The 19863-nt window shown below is 40.5% G+C and overlaps 1 protein-coding gene across 1 annotated transcript in view; it reads right to left on the bottom strand.

Moving 5' to 3' along the window:
- The window catches only part of GRPR (gastrin releasing peptide receptor), a 37578-nt gene extending 24082 nt beyond the window's left edge, over window positions 1–13496 (bottom strand). The window contains exon 1 of the mRNA XM_008543522.2: window positions 12577–13496. Within this exon, the coding sequence (XP_008541744.1) occupies window positions 12577–12989 (413 nt within the window). The 5' untranslated portion in view covers window positions 12990–13496. The remainder of the gene's footprint in view (window positions 1–12576) is intronic.
- Window positions 13497–19863: the final 6367 nt, after the last annotated feature.

The following is a 19863-nucleotide window of genomic DNA, read 5'->3' as shown; positions in this document are numbered from 1 at the left end:
CTGCCTGTCCACACCAAAGCTGCTGGGTCCTTCTTTAAATGGAGGAAAGCTCGTCTTCCATTTCACTCAGTGCTGCCAGTTAGGCTTACTAATTTGCGGTAATGAAGACAATAGGCCACTGACCTCTGCGGCTGGTCCTCCAGTATTCAACACTCATTGGTCAGGATGCATAGTCAATTTATCAGCACATTTAAGTACTAATTTAGTATCTCAGGCTCTGCTTGGCATTATGGATATAGAAGTCCCTGGCCACTAAGGATTTAAAATCTGGTTGGGGAAGCGAAATATAAAATCTGGTTGGGGAAGAAAAATATAAAGGTAAAACCTTTAAAGAACAATCGAATAATACATACGTATCTTCCCGTTTGTGAAGCCCTCTTAGAATAGAAGATGCTAGGTCAGCATATGAAGAGCTGTCATCATGGTACAGACATACGGGTACATGTTTAATTACAAACCTGCTTTATATGTAACTATGGAGTATAAAACTTCGAAGTCATCAAGCCCCATTTCCTTAATTTGAAACAGAAACTGGTGCCACAGCTCGTTAGCTGAGAACCAAGACTAGAACCAGGTCCCTGAATTTCCCAGTCCGTTTCATTTGACTAGAGCACTTCAGATTCACAGGACCTTTTAAAGCATAAATAAAGAATGCTTAAAGCTAAATATTTACTACACTTATCTTCATCCTGTAGTACATGTATTCCTTAAGCCATCATTTTAACCTTCAATTTCACCTCTGTTTACAATCTAGGAAAGAAAAGATGCCAAATTCTGATTTTTCTGCTCTTCTCTGATGTTTCCAATCCTTTAAAGTGGAAGGGGAAAAGAAAAGATAATAATGAAATTCTTAAAATTCTGTTTTGGTCATCATTTATTTAAAGAGAAATAAGCATCTCTCATATGTTCTCAGGGAGAAACTCCTGTAATTTTGTTTTTACATAATTTTACATTGTTTTTAAATTGTGTTTAAAGTATTTCTCATAACAGAGGCCTGACCCTGGTATGAAATTGCCTGGCAATAAAAACAACAACCACCAAAAGGAAAAAAGAAACCCTGAAAAGTTTAGAATTTAACTGTACTTATTCCACTTATATGTAGACAGCATGAAGAAATAAGTGAGTCACATGGACATATTTTTGTCACAGTAAATTCTTCTCACACTGGAAATAAATTTCTTTATGTGGCTGCATTTCACATTTTCCCCTTATTTCTTTCCTATGTAACCTTTAGCTATTACCACTGGCCAATTGGTCTGAGCACATTGCAAAAAAAGAGACAGCAATAAAGAAGTGACGTTTAAAGAAATATACCTTAGGAACATTTTGGCTCTTTCCTGCTCACGAAATTTCAGCTGTTATCAATCACTGCATAACTGACTGTTGGCTCTAGCTCCTGCTTATTGGGGCTAAGAGTCCTGGCCTAGTTGAAAGATCCCAGAGGCTTTGATGTACCTACAGTTCTTGGCCGGGTCCACCGCTGCAGGCCTCGGCTGAGATTCCTGACTTACTCACTTTGAGGTTAGCCAGAGCTCCCTTCTCTGAATGTAAATTGCTGAGATAATTTGAGGCTCTGAATGCTGATCCCACAGGTCTGACTAGATAGTTCTGTACTCCTCTTAGAGGAACTGGGATGTGGGTAGCTTTGAGGTAGCTGATCAGGTCTTTAAGAGAGGTGGTATAGGATTTTCCACTTCTGATAATGGCAGACTAGCTCGTTGCTGACCAGCTCTCCTGAAATGAAAAGCTGGAAAATCTCTTTGAAAACATCAGAGAAATACTAAGGCAGTAAGGATTCAAGGGGCCAAAATCCTGGAGAGAAGGGAAGTGCAAAGAGATGAAGTTGTTATTCAGCATCATTTTCCCTTTAAGGCATTTACCAAATTTCAAGCAACAGCAGAGAAACTGAGCTGAGCAGAGGATTGACGAATAAATGAAAAACACTAAGAAAAGTTAATATATTGAGGTATATGAGGAAGCCATTTGGTTTAAAACTGATTCGGCCTGACCTTGTTTTTCCAGAAAGGCCTGACAGGACCTGTTGAACATGCAATTGTACATTTGCTTTAAACATGTACACTGTCCCAAAGCAAAGAATACTGGCTTTAAACATAGATATGTGTGCCTCCCTCCCATATCAAAATTTCTTCAAAAATAGCATTTCTTCCCAGAAACTAAGGATCAACCTGACCTATTATGTACATCTTATGACCACTGACCTGCCGCCCATTGACCTGCTGTGATCATCTGGTAACCACTGACCTACTGTGCTCGCAAAACAGCTTGTGACTGTAGTAAAAAGAGATATTCCTGTCATATTTGACATATGTTCCTTGTTCCAAGATAGTAGATAACCACACTCTACACCTCACTTCTTTGGAGTGCTTCCTTCCCTGGTGAAGGTCATCTTCCCCAGCTATAGTTCTCAGACTAGCTCATAGAATAAACTCATCCCAATTTTGATTTATAGATTGATTATTGATTATTTGTGTCAACAGGATTAAGAGAAACAATAAATGGAGTTCAGGGTCCACCAAAGAGAGGAGCCCAGGTAAACACCTTCAGCTTTCAGTTGAGATGCCCAAAGGGGTACACCCTAGTATTAGGGGTGAACCAGAAACAGACCAGTTCTCACAAAGACCAAAGCCTGGCCTCTAATCTGCTCACTCCCTGATTAGGTCAGATATACTGCCACTTCCTAACTGCCTGCAAGAAGCAAAAGCCAATCTTTTCTGGAAGATACTTAATACCATCCAGAGCCTCAAATTATTTACAGCTCATCATTTACAAGACCAGGTAGTCAAACAAAAATTGCCTCATATACCAGGAGACAAAATAAAATGGCCAAAAAACAAGAGAAGAAAATACATAATAGAAACAGAATTATAGAGGTTCCACATGTTAGAGTTACCAGAGAGAGATTTTACAATATATTGGGACTAATTCAAGAAATTAGATGACAAGATAGAACCAAATGGAAATTCTAGAATTACAATATACTATAACCGAAATTAATTAGATGGAAGCTTCAGAAGCAGAATAGACACAGCTGAAGAGAGGATTAGTAAGCTGAAAATGGCCAGACTGATGTACGATGAGAAAAAAGGATGGAACATACAGAAAAGGGAATAAGAAATTTATGAGACAGGGTGAAATGAAATTGTGTTAAAAGTAGTTCTCAGTAGCAGAGGTGCCTGACCCTAGTATGAAATTTCCTGCTTCAATAAAAGCAAAAACAACCAAAGAGGGAAAAGTCCTTAAAAGCTTAAAGTTAACCTGTAGTTGTTCTATTTATATGTAAACAGAATAAAGGAGGAGAGGAAAAAGATAATAGGAGAGAAGCAATATTTGAAGTTGCAATGGTTGAGAACTTTCCAAAACTGGCTAAAATCTTCAAAGCACAGATTCAAGAAAAGCTATGAATCTCAAGCAGAAAAGATACAAAGAAAACCACAACCAAGTGCATGATAGTAATGCTGCTGAAAACCAAAGATAAAGAGAAAAATCTTAAAATCAGTCAAAGAGAAAAAAAATCAGTAATTTTAAGGAGCAACAATAAAAATAACATCTGACTTCACAGCAGAAGTTAGAAGACAATGAATGGCAACCTCAAATTGTGAAAGAGAAGAACTGCCAGCCTACAATGCTATGCTCAGTGAAAATATCCTCCCCCAAATTACATGAAATAAAGACATTTTCAGACAAACAAAAACAGAAAATGTATCCCCATTAGACTTACACTAAATGAAATACTGAAGGGCATTCTGTGGGCAGAAGTAAAATGATGTCAGATAGAAGTCACAGGATGAAAATGCAGGAAGGAGTGGAGAGCAACAGACAAGGTCAATACAGGAATCAACCTAAATCTAAAGGTAAATATGTGAGCTAATATAAAGTATGTAAAAACAATAAATATAATGTCCTGTGGATTTTAAAACATAGAGAGAATTAAAATACAGAATAACAATATCCAAAAAAAAAAGGCAAAATGGAATGAAAATGAAGCTAAAATGTCCTATTATCGTTGCATTGTCTGAGAAATGGGAAAGTTCCAATTTATAGTAAATTCCAATAAGTCAAGGATACATGTTGTAAACTCTAGGGTAGCCCTGAAAAGAATATTAAGAACAGCTTGTATAATTAACAAATTCATGGAGTGAGGGGAATAGAATAATTAAAATATTTAATTAACTTAAAAGAAGGCAAGAAGGGAGGGAAAAAGGATTATGAAACAGGTGAGACCAATGAAAACAGAATAATAAGATGGCAATTTAAATCCAAATATACCAGCAAAATCGAGTTTATCGTAGTGTCTGTGTTTATAGGGCAGAAACCCGTAGTCAAATTACAAATAGCAAATACATTTGTGCAAGGTCACTCGTGTTATGCATACCCACAAAGTACCAACATTGATGAAGACAACTTAAAACTCATAACGTGAAGACATTCATGGCAAATAGGTTTACAGGTGTCATCAGTTAAATGAGTATTTAAGATCACTCAACGCATAAGAAAACTTGAAATGCTGTGAAATTTTACATCCATATAGGAAAGAAACTTGAGAGTAGCTTTCTCAAATAATCCTAAACATTTATATGACATTACCAATAACGAGTTATAAAAGAAACTTTTCTAACTTCTCATTAATAGACCAATTTTAATCAACCATGCTAGAAGATTGACTTATCTAATTTCTCTATAGAAAAGGGTATCACCAAACTATTGTAATTTTAAGAGGAGACAAATGAGGATGAAGCCAAAATATTTAAGAAAATGAGTATGATAGACGTGTCAGGCAGTTAATTCATTGATATTATGTTATTTTTCTGGATTTTGTGATGTTCATGGAATTTATCAACTTATTTAAATTGTAACTTACTGTGATTTCTAAATCTAATATGTGAATTCTAAATATTTTAAAACATTCACGTCTCTACCTAACTTTGTATTCACAATTTTATTGGTTTTTCCTCCAAACAGTCCACATAAAACCTAGAAAAGGCCTTGTCATCTAGGGTTGGGACCATCACTCTGTTAACATCAAAGGAAATGAACATGATTCACAGACCAGAATCCACTATTCCAGGTTCACTCAGTAGGACCCACCAGAATTCATACATTCTTTTATTCCTTCCTTCATGCATCCATCCATTCGTATTCAACAAACTCTCGTCAAGCACTTGCTACAGTTTAGGAACTGTTCTAGTGTCAGAGAATATGCTAATGAATGAGATAGCCTCCATTTTTTGGGGGCTTATATTCTAGTGGTGGAAGACAGACAGTAAACAAGTAAACAAACAAATGAACAAAATAATTCTCAAGAAAACAATACTGGGTGATATTTACCAAAGATTCAAAGAGATTTGAAGACATACATCCATACAAAAACTGTATGTGAATGTTTATGACAGTTTTATTCATAATCACCCAAAACTGAAAATAACCCTGATACCCATTAACCAAAGAATGGATAAACAAATTGTGGTATATCCACGCAAGAGAATACCACTCAGCAACAAAAAGGAACGGTCTACTGATACATGCAACAACCTGAGTTGAAAGATGCCAAACTCAAATAACCATATACTGTATGATGTCATTCATATGATCTTCTGGAAAAGATCAGTGGTTGCCAGGAGCTGGGGATGGAAGAAGGGGATAAAAAAACAGGGACATAAGCGAAGTTGGGGGATGATAGAAATGTTCTATATCTTGATTGTGGTGGTGGTGATTATAGGATTATATAAGTTTGTCAAAATTCATAGAAGTGTACACCTAAAAATTTACTGAATGTAAATTATACTTCGATCAACCTGAAAAAAGAAACTAGATGATGGAATAGTGTTGGTCATTCCTTTAGATTCAGTGGGCAATGAAGGCCTCCTACAGAAGGTGATATTAATGGGTAAAATGAACCAGTAGCCTCTTAGAGTTTCCGAGGCAAATCAAGCCATTTTAAGTAGCAGCAAATATCAGATACTAATCACCAAAATTTCAAAGTTGACTGTAATAAACAAAATACTTTGTTCTATTACTGGGAGGTAGAAAAAGAGGAGTGGAAAAAAAATTTTTTTATTCTGCAAAACCTGTGTTTTAATTAAGAGAGAATTGATGCAAACCCCATACACCAGGAGGATTTACAAGTGCAAGAACGCAAATTTAGTCTATTTTCAAAGGATGTTATTGACACACACCATTCAAAAAAACCTCACCGGGGAGCCCTTTCAGGCTATGCTCTATGTTTCATGATCAAGTTTGTGCTATTTTTTGCTTCCATGCACATTAGGTTGCCAGAAATGATAATTAATCACATGAAAGTCTAACACATTAAAAGATAGTGTATGAGAGACAAGGTCAAAGTTCTTTGCTGCCCTTCTCTCCACAGCACTCCAATTGAAAGAGCCTTGCTGGGAAACCCCACTTCCATTGCCCTGCCCTCTGAGCACTCTTAGAGTCTGCCAGCAGCTGTGACGATCCATCACTGTGGCGAGACATGAGTTGAGTTCCCTTCCAGAGAGGCAGCATGTGCTTCAGAAAAATCATACTATAGAGACGTTATGGACTGGTGGCTCATGTAAAATCTTCTAACAGAGGGACTTTCTGGGAAAGATGCTTTACAAGAAATCAAATTGTCTTCTCTTATGAGAAAGGGCCAATCTCCTTGGAATCAGTGAAGCCGGGTCTCTACAACAGTAGAGGATCCTTTGGAATTACTAAGGTGATCCCCTTAGAAGGGGACCACCTTGGAGTCACTCAGGGTATCTTCCCTCAGAACTGTAGGGTTTGGGATCAGTAGCTCCCACTGTCCAGAGAAGGAAAATGGAATCAGACTCTGTGTTTTGATGGTTTCTGAAGAAAAGTTTCCTGTTCCCCTGAAGAAATTGGGACGAGGAATGAGGAGAGTAAGGTTCTAGTCTGATGCCACTCTGAATTTGTTGTGACAAGGCCAAATTCCATCTTTTGGTCTCTGTGTCAAACAACTTTGAACTTTAAGACGACTTCTATTTGTACCTGCTGGATGTTATCATTTTGTCATTGCTCCAACACCAACCAAGCTATAGTTCTTGTCCTCTTACTAGATGTAAGATGGGTCTGGGTGTTGTAGACAGCACAGACCCCACAGAGCTATGATCAGGGAAGTAGAAACCACATGTATAAAAAGGACCTAGAAATACAAGCTAGGATAGATTCAGTATTTAATGAACAATAGAGGCAAAAACATCTTGGGAAGGGGAAAAAATCAGTGAAAGCAAAAGATCAGGGAATGCTTCATAGAGGAGAAGGGACTTGAACTGTGCCTTGAAGGACTGATAGGATTTGGATAGATCGAGGGAATAGAGCCCAGCCATTAGGGAGGGGGAACTGAAGTGAGAGAGAGTAGTCAGGTGGCACGTGTGGGAAACAATGAGAAGAGTTTAGTTGGAGCAGTGATTATTCTGGCAAGTCTTGGGATAGAAAGGTAGATAGACTGGCAGATGGAAGAGAGCCTGGCAAAAGAGAATGGAGGGATCAGACAGAAGTTCATAATGCAGACCTGGAGAGTGAACCCCACATGAATTCTTCAGAAGGTCTCAAAACCTCACCAATTCCTAAATTCCCCAATGCCTAAATTTCCCAAACCCATGACTGGTGATTGTATTGGGCTGCCTGGTTTCTTCCCTCTTCATTTTTGGGTATCTTCCAGTAGAAGATATTTTACAGACAAGAAGAGCCCATGCAGCTGGGAGGCATTTGCTATTTGCCTTTCTGAGGAATCCTGATACCCTCAATGAGAGAGAGCAGCTAACACAGATCTTGGGAAAGAGATTTGGACCCCAAGGCAAAGGGCAAACTCTCTTCTGCACTGTAGACTAGAACTTTCTGCAGTGAAGGAAATGTTCTCTATCTGCGCTGTCCAGTAAAGTCACAGCTATTGAGCACTTGACGTGAGGCTGGTGTGACTAGGGAAGTGAATTTTTAGTTTTATATAAATTTAAATAACCACATGTAGTTAGTGGCTACCAAGTTGGACAATGCAGCTCTAGATGTCAGGAAAGGCTGAATACTACATTATCTCATAAATTCCTTGCAATTAATTTTAAAAATCTGTACTTCAAGAAGTTTGCTTAAAGGTAAAAATTTCCTGTTTCTTTATGTATTCCAAATCGCAAGAGAGGAGGAAACTTATGAAGAGTTTTTTCCATGGAATAGAAGAAGGATCATGGTGCAGTGGAACTGCTGTAGACATCTGTCCTTAGGATTCATTCTGCCAGCTCCATCCTAGCAGGAAAAGCACTGAATAACAATACCGAAGCAGGCACAATATAACTTGGGGATTGCATGCTGTCAACATTAAATCCAGCTTTAAACTTTATGCTTACTGGAAAAGAAAAAGCAAACTCTCCTCATGCTTTTTCTGTTGAGGGTCCAATTCAGGCCTTAAGTTCCATTTACATAATACTGAGGCACCTAGTACAGAGATGGGCTTCTAGTAGGAAAGACCAGTATGTAAAAAAACATATCCATCCATCCAACTATTTATCTACCTATCCAATCATCTATCCATCCATTCAACTATTACTTATCTATCCAATCATCTATCCATCCATCCATCGAACCATCCACCTATCCATCCATCCATCCATCTTCTCATCCACTCACCCACCTTTCCATCTATCCATCCATCCACTCATCTATTTATTCCCACAAATCTATTTATTGGCTCAAAAAGAATAGCTTTTCTCTCATTTACCCAAATATGAGAGCTTAATAAAGAGAAACAGATAAGAAGCAGGTGACTGTGTGATATATTTTTAAAACTATGCTTTCAGATAAATTTCGAAAAGGGGGAAGAATAATAAGGAGAAGAAAAGTATGCATTAATTAACCATAATTTTAATTAATCAATATTTATTGATCACCCATTTGGTACAAGGAACCATGTGAGGCACTGTGGAAAATATAAAAAATCTCCACTCTCACCATTTTTATCTACTTGAAAAGTTAAAACAATGGATACAGGAGAGGCTAAAAAAAGACTGATGAGTAAAATACTTCAAAACAACAAGATGAAAGATGTCGCAAGATAATTCATGTCTCAGATAATAAGCCTCATGTTTAGAAGAAGGCTGGAAATTTGGGCTAGAATGGTCCAAATTAGGGCTTTAAAGAGGAGGCTTAAGCCAGATTCTGAATGATAGGCAAGATGACAATTAAAAATCAGAAGATTTTAAAATTTGAAGGGACCTTAGAAATAATCTAGCTCAATTCTATTATCTTACAGATGATTCGACTAAGGTCAGAGAGTTAAGTGACTTGGTCCAACTTCCTTATGTGGGTAGTAGTGGCAGAAAAAAGCCTAAAATGTCCTATTCCAAGCCCATACATTCCATGGGATGGGGAGTAAAGTCTTCTAGTTAGGAAAGCAGAAAGCATTCTGGAGAGTGGGTGGGACACAGCATAAGCAAGGAAGCAGAGTCAGGAACTCGTCAGTGTAACCACTGTGTTATGAGGACATCATCGTGTCTGTGAAGGGAAGAAAGCACAGAAGGAGACGGATGGTGGGGACCAATAGTGAAGGGGCTTGAACGCAAATCTGTAATCAGTCAGCTGTGTCAAACCCAGAATTCTGGATTCTGGGACTGCCTTGCAGTCTCCTCTTGGTGGCAGCAGTATAAACTTTTCTAGAAAATGCTATTCTTTTCATATTAACAAAGACTCAAGTTCACCTGGGGAAGGGGAGAACTGCAGAAGGGAGGCTGGGAATGAGTACTGGCATTGCTGGCCAACCTACAGGGGGCAGGCTGGATGATTATCGCTACACTGGTTCACACCCCAGAAACTCTGAGTCAGTGGATTTCGGATGGGAGCTAGGAATCGGTATATTTTTAAAGCTCCCCAATGATTGCAATGACCATCCAGCTTGGAGGGTCTTCTGGTTCACCCTTTTACCAATCTATCGAATACAGACGACTACTTTGGAAAACTCTTTGATAATATTCACTAAACATATGCTCCCCATGACCCAGCAATTCTACTCCCAGGCATATACCTAAGAGAAATAAACACTTATGTTCCCCAAAAGGCATAAATAAGAATATTCAGAGTGGGTTATTATCAACCCCAAGCTGGAAACAACCCAATGTCCATCAGTATTAGAAGGGATAAATAAACTGAGGCATATTCATATAATGGAATACTACACAGCAATTAAAAAGAACAAACCATTGCTATGTGCACCAACATGGATGATTGTCACAGACATAATGATGAGCATAACAAGCATGATTTCATTTATGAGATTAAAGAACTGGCAAAAATAATCTACAGTAATTGAATTCAGGCTAGTGATTGCCTCTCTATGGGGCTCTGTATTAACTGGAAAGGGGCATAAAAGAAACTCCTGGGGTGCTAGGACCATTCCACACCTCCATCTGGGTGGTGGTCATGTTGTTACATAGAAATATGTAAAAATATATTGAACTGTACCCTTGTTCAGTTTACTGTTGATAGATTATACCTTGTTGAGAAGAAGAAATATAGATATTGTGCGTGTGTGGATATTTACATATATATTTGTCCTGCCAACCTCATGAGGTTGTTATAAGACTCCAATAGCTCTTAAAAATGAAATAAAGAGATAAGTACAGGCTTATATTATTTAACTAGCTCAATATCTATTCTTGTTGAAATTGGTTAGATGCACTGCCTATGATTCAGGTGATCCACCAGCTTTTTTAAGCCTTAGCAAAACACGCAAAGTTAGTTATATGAAAGCTGACAGTAATTTCCGAACTTGGGAAGGACACGCAGTAACTATAAACTTACCGAGAAAACACTAGAACTGCCACAGGGTGCAACCTGGCTCTTGAAAGAGCCTTTCTGCTGATGGTGAATTTGGTCTGCTTTGAAACTCCAGAGAACAGTTCCCTGCAGCTGCATCTTTACATTGCACACCCTCACTCTCCTCTCTGCCCCCTTCCCTCCCCTCCCCTCCCCAAGAAGACAGTAAACGCCATCTGTACCACTGCACTCACCAACCTGGAGACCAAAATCTCATCTTCCCATCAAGAAAATGACCCTCATCCTGAAGTGCCCTTGGCCAGTAGTAACGAGCCACACATCTGCCTGCCTGCTCCAAAGTTTGCCTGCCCTGAATCAACACGTGAAACTGCCTGTGGTCAGTAGTGCCTGGCGGGCAAATGGTCAAGGTTAGAGCAAGCTGGAGCTGAGTCGGGGCGGGGGGGAGGGGTGGAGAAGCCCTGTCCAGCTGGTGCGATGTGCAAACCTAGTTTCTGGGCTACTCTTTTTCAATCTTTGAAGTTGTCGTGTGTGTCGAGCAGTGTACTTTAGGCAGCTAAGTATAACATGTCTACAAACACTGATAACACTATCTTTATTTGTCCATTACTCGACAAAGCCGGGTCACCTAGGGACCGTCTGTTCCTCTACAAAAGGAGAATCCAGCACGATATGTGTTAAAATGTGGCACATTTTCTTCAGAGTATAAACTTTCAAGAGCCGCTTCTATGCCTCTCCCGGGCTACGCTCTCAAATCCTTTATCTTTAACATCATAACATACAGTTGATTTTAAAATAAAAATTTACAGTCTCTGGTTCATTGTACCAGTTTTTCTTAATTTGACCATATTGTCTCTGATGTATCTGGAATCTATTCATTATTGTGTCCAACTTCTAGAGCTCAGAAGTACATAAGATACGTTCAGCAATTTGTGTGAACAACCTGCAGCTATTTCCTGACTGGTTAATTCAAGCAAGTAGTTTTTACATGATAGACGCTTCAGAAATATTCAAAGAATGAATGTGAATTTTTAAGAGTGAATAAATCTGAATTTTAAAGCATCATGTTTACTTAAGACATGCAGTTCACAAATATGTATATTTCCTGGAATCAAACATTGTACCGGACTCCCCCTCGACAAAACCTCAAAGGCACTGGCTATGGAGGTACATCAATAAAGATATTCAAATTAGAAATCAACTTTGAATGGAGCTTTCCCGAGGGGAAAAAATCCAAATAATGCTCGATTTCACTTAAGAGATCCTCGGAAAAAACAGCTCACAAACTATTCAGTGACGGAAAGCCACATACAAAATCAGCTGTGAGAGAAGTTAAGCTGTCTGAGGAAAATGAATTTCAAGGAAATGTTGCTTATTTTCTCCTCGTGGTGATCTCTGAAGACTCTGAATTGCTTCTACGAAACATTTGCCTGAGATTTAAACTCCATTAGGTGTGATTTTGTTTTCTCATCAATCAATTAACTTGGCAGGGAGGGAGAAGTTAGGAAAAAGCAATGTCAAATGGATTCGTCTCCAGGAAATGCACCTCAATCTTATGTGAGGAGATGTTTTTGCTCATTTGTCCCCTTTCATCCCCGCCATCCACTACTTCTCTTTTTTAAACCAATGTGTCAAACTCAAGAAGCAATCCCCAGAACAAAAACACGCCCGGAAGGGAATCTGAGTTTGAGTAAAACTTCCCTTTGTGCAAACAGTTCTGTCTGTCCCAACATGATAGCTCATTTACAGAGGCACTGACCACCCTCAGAGAGAATGTAACTTTCCTCCGGTACTTACCTGTCTGCCGAGAGAGCTGTGAGTGTGAAGACAGACACCCCCACCGAGGTAAGCTGTATAAAGGGGATCAGTTTGCAGCCAATCCTGCCAAACAGCCATCTGTCTGCCAGGTACCTGCTGGCATCCACGGGAGCACACGTTACCAGGAGGAGCAAGTCTCCCAAAGCCAGACTGGAGATGAACAGATTCGGCACATTTCGCATGGACTTCACGGTACAGAAGATCTTGATCAGGGTGATGTTGCCAATGAGGCCTATCAGAATGATGACCCCATAAATTGCAGGGATGACATAGAGGATCCCTGGGTGGAACCAGTCGTCGTTCGTGGGGAGATCCACACTGTGATTGGAGACGTTGCAGTGTACAAAATGGTCCACTTCCAAGTTCAGAGGCAAACAATCATTTAGAGCCATCCTCTGGATTCCTTCCCACCTAAAAAGTGCCCTTAGATGCTGTTTCTTAACTTTTGATTTTGCAGTTGGGTGAAGATGAGAATAAAGTCTGTGCTGGGCTCTTTATCTTCTTCAATAAAAATACTCTGCGTACGTATATATTGTGCATTCAAAACTGTCACTATTTTGATGCTGGTGCTGCTCTGGCCTTCACGTGACCAATGCAGTACATCTCTAAATTCAATAAGGTAACAACAAAAACTCAGCCAACAAAGGGCTTAGAATGAAACCCACTCTGTAGCAACTCTTCCTACCTCCATTCTAGTCTGGGTCTCCCTGGCTGCAGTTTCCTAAGAACTTTTGGCCTGTTCTTTTCACACGGCATTTCCTGTCTTTCCTGATATTTAGAATCTGAAGGTTTAAAGTGGGTAGAAAAAAACTGCACTGAGAAAGCCTCAAATCCTATAGGCAGGATGCTTTGCACGTCACCGGCTTCACCAGCAAACGGCAGCTCGGCTGAGCTGAGGCTCTGAAGAGGAACCAGGTCTACTTATACGCAGAGAATGCCAGCCCCCTGCTGGACAATTCAATCACTGCCCAGTCGGCTGTTCTCCCCAGATGAGAATCAACCAGCAGACTGCAGTTGCTACATCTGTGTGGCTTAATAGATGCCTTTGACGTCTCATTTAAGAGGCAGCACCTGCGGTAGGTATTTAATAAGTGTGGCTAGCACTCTGCAAAGGCACTGGAAATCTTTCTGATACTGTGCCCATGAATCCAGGTGGGACTCACATCCCATTTTCTCCTCTTTTCCAATATGTTAGAGTGACATGTTAAGGTTGCTATAAAACGAGGTCTGTCTCTGAATCACACGCACACTGATGCACAGGGTGTCCATGCGTGAGCTGTCCCACTCAGCCTTCCCACTGTCTCTTTGCACCGGGACTGCTACTGAGCGAAAACAGGCACAGGACTCATGCCTTCAACCTTCAGGAACTGACATCTGGAAAAAACCAGAAGTAGAACGCACACATGCTCTTTCCTGTAGATTTGCCAGGCCATTCCTGTTCCCTTTACCAGGGAGAAACTAAGTCGGGAGCCAGCTGTATTCTTAACTCTCAAAGATCAGTAGTCTTTCCCAGAAAAATGGGTCTTTTCTCACTGGATCTAAAAATTATATGAATTGGCATTTTGATGCAGTTATTGGCAATTTTTTATTGAATTCTTGCCACATTTTATAGCAAATTTCCTCTTCAGCTTTGAGTGGGAAATGAACTATAAAGGAGTTACAGCTAGAATACCAAGGAATTGGGAAGTAGAAAGAAATAATTTAGAGTTGATAGGGTGCTGGGAAAGGCTTTATTGAGGTGGTACTAGGAGATTTGAGCTTAGACCTTTAGGCAACAACGTATAAATACATTACAAGGGTGTATCTTCAAGACATATGTGGAGGCAGCTCTTCCAGGTACATCACAGGAAGCCAGTCACTAACAGGCATTGCCATGTGAAGGTTTGGTTTTTCAGGATCCATAAGGAATAAAGAAGCTTGCACTTATCACCATGCCAGGGCCCACCAAGAAAACCTTCAAGTGTGTTGTCTTGGGAATTTCCAGTGGCAGTCTACAACTCTGAGATGGCTGCCATGCTCCTTCCATAAATCCAAAGGGCTTGTGCTCCTCTCAGCCATCAGTAGAGAGTCTGACGCTGCATGCCTGGATGGGGAAGAGCTTCTCAGTGGAGACCGCTATCACCAATAATGAGTCCGTAACCACGAGCCTCATGGTGTCGATTAGTTGCTAGTGGTATAGCTAAATAATGCAGTATATGGGCTCTGTGCTGAAATCCTGGCTCCCTCATTCATTGCCTTGGCAAATTACTTTGTGTCTTAAGCTTCAAGTTCCTTGTTTGTAAAGTGGGGATAATTTGTGAAGTTAAATGAAATTATCCATGTTAGGACTTCATAGTATTTGGCATATAGTAAGTGTTCAATTAATATTAGCCGCTATTACTATACTATTATTGTTGTGATCGAGAGAGATTCTTGTTGTGACTTTACTTTGAAAAAGCCCAATAAGGTTGGAAGAGCAACTGACTTTGGGTCAATAGGCCATAGATCCTACTCATACAGGTGAATCAGCAACTCCTCCATTTACCTGAAAGACATTTCTCGAACATCTACCAGTTTCCAGACACTATGCAAGAGTCTGAGGAAAATAACAAGGAGATACTTGCTTTTGTAAGACCTGTCATGATCCCAGCTACTCAAGCTCATAGTCAGAGGACCTGGTTTCAAAGAATAACACAAGAAGTGTTTTCACATAGATTCTGTAAATGCTTTTGTTTGTTCTATACTGGATTAGTAATTTTGCTTCTCGAAAATGCTGTGGTGGCTTTCTTTTCTGCTTATTTACCTTTCTTCCTCTCAATGACAATGATTGCTGCTGGCATTGTTTTTGTCGTCATTACTGGAAGGATAGCCTTGTATGAATTATGCCGAAACTCACTGGCATTCACCATGCTCAGATGAGAAGAATCAGTGAGGCATTGAACTGCCCAGGGTTATCCCGAGGATTTCAAAACAGAGGCAGCAACAGCCAGCACCTGACTATAATATTACATTAAACCTAGATATCTTTGGGCCTTTTAACCTTCTGAAAGTTCTCTGAGTTTTATTTAAATAGAAATAAACTCTGGCTTCTTAAAACAGAAAAAGTCACAGCAATTTAGACCCCATCCCCTTCCTAGGATGAAGCAACTACCTTTTCTCCAGAGAAGGTGACATTTGATCTTAACGGTTGAGTAAGTGTTTGGCAGGACCTTTTGAACAGAGAAAATAGTATGTGCCTAGGATAGAGGCACAAAGGAAAGAGCATAGTGTGGGCAGGGGACTTGTTCTATGAGTCCAGAAAGGCCATCCAGAGTGGAAGAGAGGGGCTGCGGAAAGAGCAGAGTGAAATGCAGCTAGAGGCAAGTTTGGGTGAGACTGTGAGGGATTTTGTATTCTTGTTAAAAAGTTTGGTCTAGAGGGCATATTTTTGCTTCACAAAGACGACTCCTGGCTGTTGTTTCCCTTTATTTCTTTAGACACCCCTTTGTGCTGAGTCAGCCTCACTTCTTAAATCCAACGGGGCCATTAGCGTTTCTTCCCATGTAAGTTAAGCTGATACTGATAGATATTGATTTCCCATGGCTGGTGTTAGCATCATGTGTTCCACAGCACTATAGACTCTTCTAATGGTATTTTAGGAATGAAGATATATTGAGGTTCAACACCTAACATTTTCTGAGATCAAGGATGTTTTAAAAAGCTAATTAGAGAATTCTGATGTCATTTCAAGTCATTAGCCATAATGATTCTTTCCATCCCTACCATTATGTGTCACCTTCCGGCAGATCACCAAACATACTTAGACATTTGCTTAGCTTTTTCTTTAATGGTGAGCATGAGATGCCTTTGACTTATGAAAGTGACAAGGAACAAATACAATACAAAGTCCCTCTCCTCAGAGACTCTAGTTTCCGAATAGAATTGGAGTGTGACTCAGCATCCTTTCTATGTGTCGGGGCAGGGGTGTCACTTCTACTTCTATCTCAGTCAAGAGAGTCACATTTTCCATTCTTCCAGAGAAGTGGATTTTCTGCGGGACTTGAATATGAAGGGGGAAGTGGCCTGGTAGAATTTGGGAAGATGGGTGGACTTGACAGGACCAAAGAGAGTCTCCTCTCACCAGCTATGTGCATGGCACTGTGTCTTCCAGTAGCTGGCATTCCTGGCAGTGACAATGAACATACACAGGCAAGATAAATTAATTATAGTGTGGGCAGAATTTGTAAGTGGAACCAGACTAAAGAGAAGGGGATGCTCCGGGTCTGTTTGAGAGACAGTCTGCCTGAAACAAAGGTTTGGAGGGGAGTAATAAATGAGAAATAAAGTAGATTGGATCTGCTGGGGAAGACTTTACACATGAGGTTTCAGGTTGGATTTTAGCCTATAAGACACTGGTTCATAAAAAATCATCAAGATTGCCTGAGGTGCTTCTTAAAAATACAGATTCTGGGGGCCTACCCAGCCCTACCAAATCAGAATCTGCGGGGATGGAACTCAAGAATCAGTATTTTGGGGCCAGCCCCGTGGCCAAGTGGTTAAAGTTCCGCGCACTCTACTTCAGCGGCCCAGGTTTGCAGGTTCAGATCCCAGGCGCAGACATACTCTACTCATCAGCCATGTCGTGGAGGTATTCCACACACAAAATAGAGGAAGATGGGCACAGATGATAGCTCATGGTTAATCTTCCTCAAGCAAACAAAGAGGAAGATTGGCAATGGATATTAGCGCAGGGTGAATCTTCCTCACCAAAAAAACAAAAAGAATCAGTATTTTTCATGAGGTCTCCAGGGGATTCCATAACTCTACTCTGCTGGGGACCAATGATGCAAGCTGTGTATGACCCAGAGATCATGACACCATGACACTACTTGTGCTTTCCCTTCTGCAAAGGGAGAGGGTGAGCAAGGAAACACGTTTAGGAGATCGGTGCTACGGGCCCTTTCTACCCAAAGTGTGGTCCTTGAGCCAGCAGCATGGGTATCACCTGAGACCTTGTTAGAAATACAAAATCTCAGACACCACCCAGATTCCTGAATCATAATCTGCATTTTAACAAGATCCCAAGGGATTGATGTGCACATTAAAGTCTGAGAAGGGCTGATCTAGGCATTAATGAGATCTGGTAGAAGACGTTATGAAACCAGGACAGGAACTGGGAACAGATAGGAAACTAGAATCTCAAGTTCAAAATGGAACAAGCAACTGGACCAACTCGAAGCTGGATGAGGAATCACTGAATTGGGGCTTTTTGATATCCCTAATAATGGCTGGGAATTGTCCCAGACTGCATGGCAGGTGAACTGTCTTTGCCACAGTACAGGGGCAAGAATCCCACTACAAATGTAGGGAATACAGGCAATGGAGACGCCCAAGATGGTGAATTATTTTATTTTATGCTTGTGACGAGAGACTAAAGAGTAAGGCAGGAGGGAAGCCACTCTGGCGGGAAATGCCGCATCTGGTTTTCGGCATGTTGACTTCACCATATGAACAAGGGAAAGTAAGGAGGTCAGTGGAAATCAGAGCTGAAGTCTGAAGGCAGAGAGGTCAATAATTAAGAGGACTGCCTGAGAACTAGGATGCTGAATGCCAAATAGTTCAAATGTGTAGAGGAAGGCTAGCCAAGAAACAAGTGAAGTTAGGCTTTAAGGAGAAGGTCATGTGGTGAAAATCCGTGGGTACTGAGCATGATTCCAGTATCATATTTGTGACAGCACTGTGGAGAAACTGCTGAAAAGATCCCAGCACCCCTTGCTTGAGAAGAATTAGAGATGTCAAATTTTCATGCTGTAGCAGGAACAAAAGAGACAGATGACTATATCCAGATCCTACAACTCTGGGATCATTTCAAGTTCCCTTCTCTTTTCTTAACATTCTGTGACTTTTCATAGGGTTCGGAAGCTTAGGAGAGAGATGGGGGAGTCTTTTGAAATAAAGAGTCAAGTTTCATTTTGAGCCACAGGAAGTTGCAGAAGTAAATGTAGATGCCCAGAGAAAGCCTAGAGGGGGAGACCAAATCCTCAGCCAGACCCAAGGCTAAGAGAGCACCTGGTACAGTGGTTGTAAAATATATCCACCAGTTCTTGGCACTCTTTCCTTCTAGAAGGGGAGATTAATTTCCCTCCCCTTGGGTGTAAGTTGCACTTAGTAACTGGCTTGTAACAAATAGAATAAGGCAGCAGTGATAGGGTGCAACTTCCAAGGTTAGATGACAGGACATTGCAGCTTCCTTTGTGCATTCTCTTGGATCACTTGCTTTGAAGGAAGTCAGCCACCATGTCATGAGGACACTCAAGTGACCCTATGGACAGGTCCACATGGTGAGGAAATGAGGCCCCCTTACTATGTGAGTAAGTCATTTTGGAAGTGGACCCTCCAGCCCCAGTCAAGCCTTCAGATGACTGCAGCCCCAGCCAACATCTGGACTACAATCTCAAGAGACACTCTGAGCCAGAACCACACAGTCAAGCCATGCCCAAATTCCTGACCCACAGAGACTGTGAGTTAATAAATGTTTTTGATTTAATCCACTGTTTTATAGCAATTTGTTATGCAGCCATAGATAACACCTGGTAAGTAGAATGGATGGAGAGGAGAAGAAAAGAAAACCACCAAAAAGACAAAATAAAGCAGAAAACAAATAGCAGAAAAGGCGAGTGCTATAAACCTGAATTGAACCTTGTCAGAGGAGGTGTGAGGGAAGGGAAAGTATGGTCAAATCTAAGAAAAGTTATACAGACTGAAATCCGTTTGTTATTCAGTAACACTGAAGTTTCTTATCCATATAAAATATACGTATTTTTAAAATATTATAAGTGAACTGAACTTTCTTGCCCAGCCACTGTATACCTGGAAATGAGACCATTTATATTCCATTTCACCACTTGCTCAGTGAGCTTGGGCAAGTCAAATCAATTCAATGAACATTATTTGCCACTGAACTGTTCTGTGCCATGGATTGCACCTCCATAAAATACAGGGGCAATTTCCCCTTGCCTGTGCTCTGACAACTTGAGGCATTGGTACCACCCAGTGGCACCTAAGGCAACAGAGAGTGGCACCTTCCCTCTACTCTCAGCCATCTCTCTTTCCAGCTCTTTCCTCCTCTTTCCTGGGAGAATTCAATCCATGTGCCCCTTGACCCTCTGAAACACATCCCTGTATTATTTCTACCTCTAATAACAGATCTGATAAGACAACATGTCGTTGGGATGGGTTCCTTGTTAAACTTTTTTTTTTGGCAGGGAAAGATTCACCCTGAGCTAACATCTGTTGCCAATCTTCCTC

Source organism: Equus przewalskii, chromosome X (genome assembly GCF_037783145.1).
Source record: "Equus przewalskii isolate Varuska chromosome X, EquPr2, whole genome shotgun sequence".
Taxonomy (NCBI): domain Eukaryota; kingdom Metazoa; phylum Chordata; class Mammalia; order Perissodactyla; family Equidae; genus Equus; species Equus przewalskii.
The sequence above is the reverse complement of the archived record's forward strand: the minus strand, read 5'-3'. Positions and strand labels throughout refer to the sequence as shown.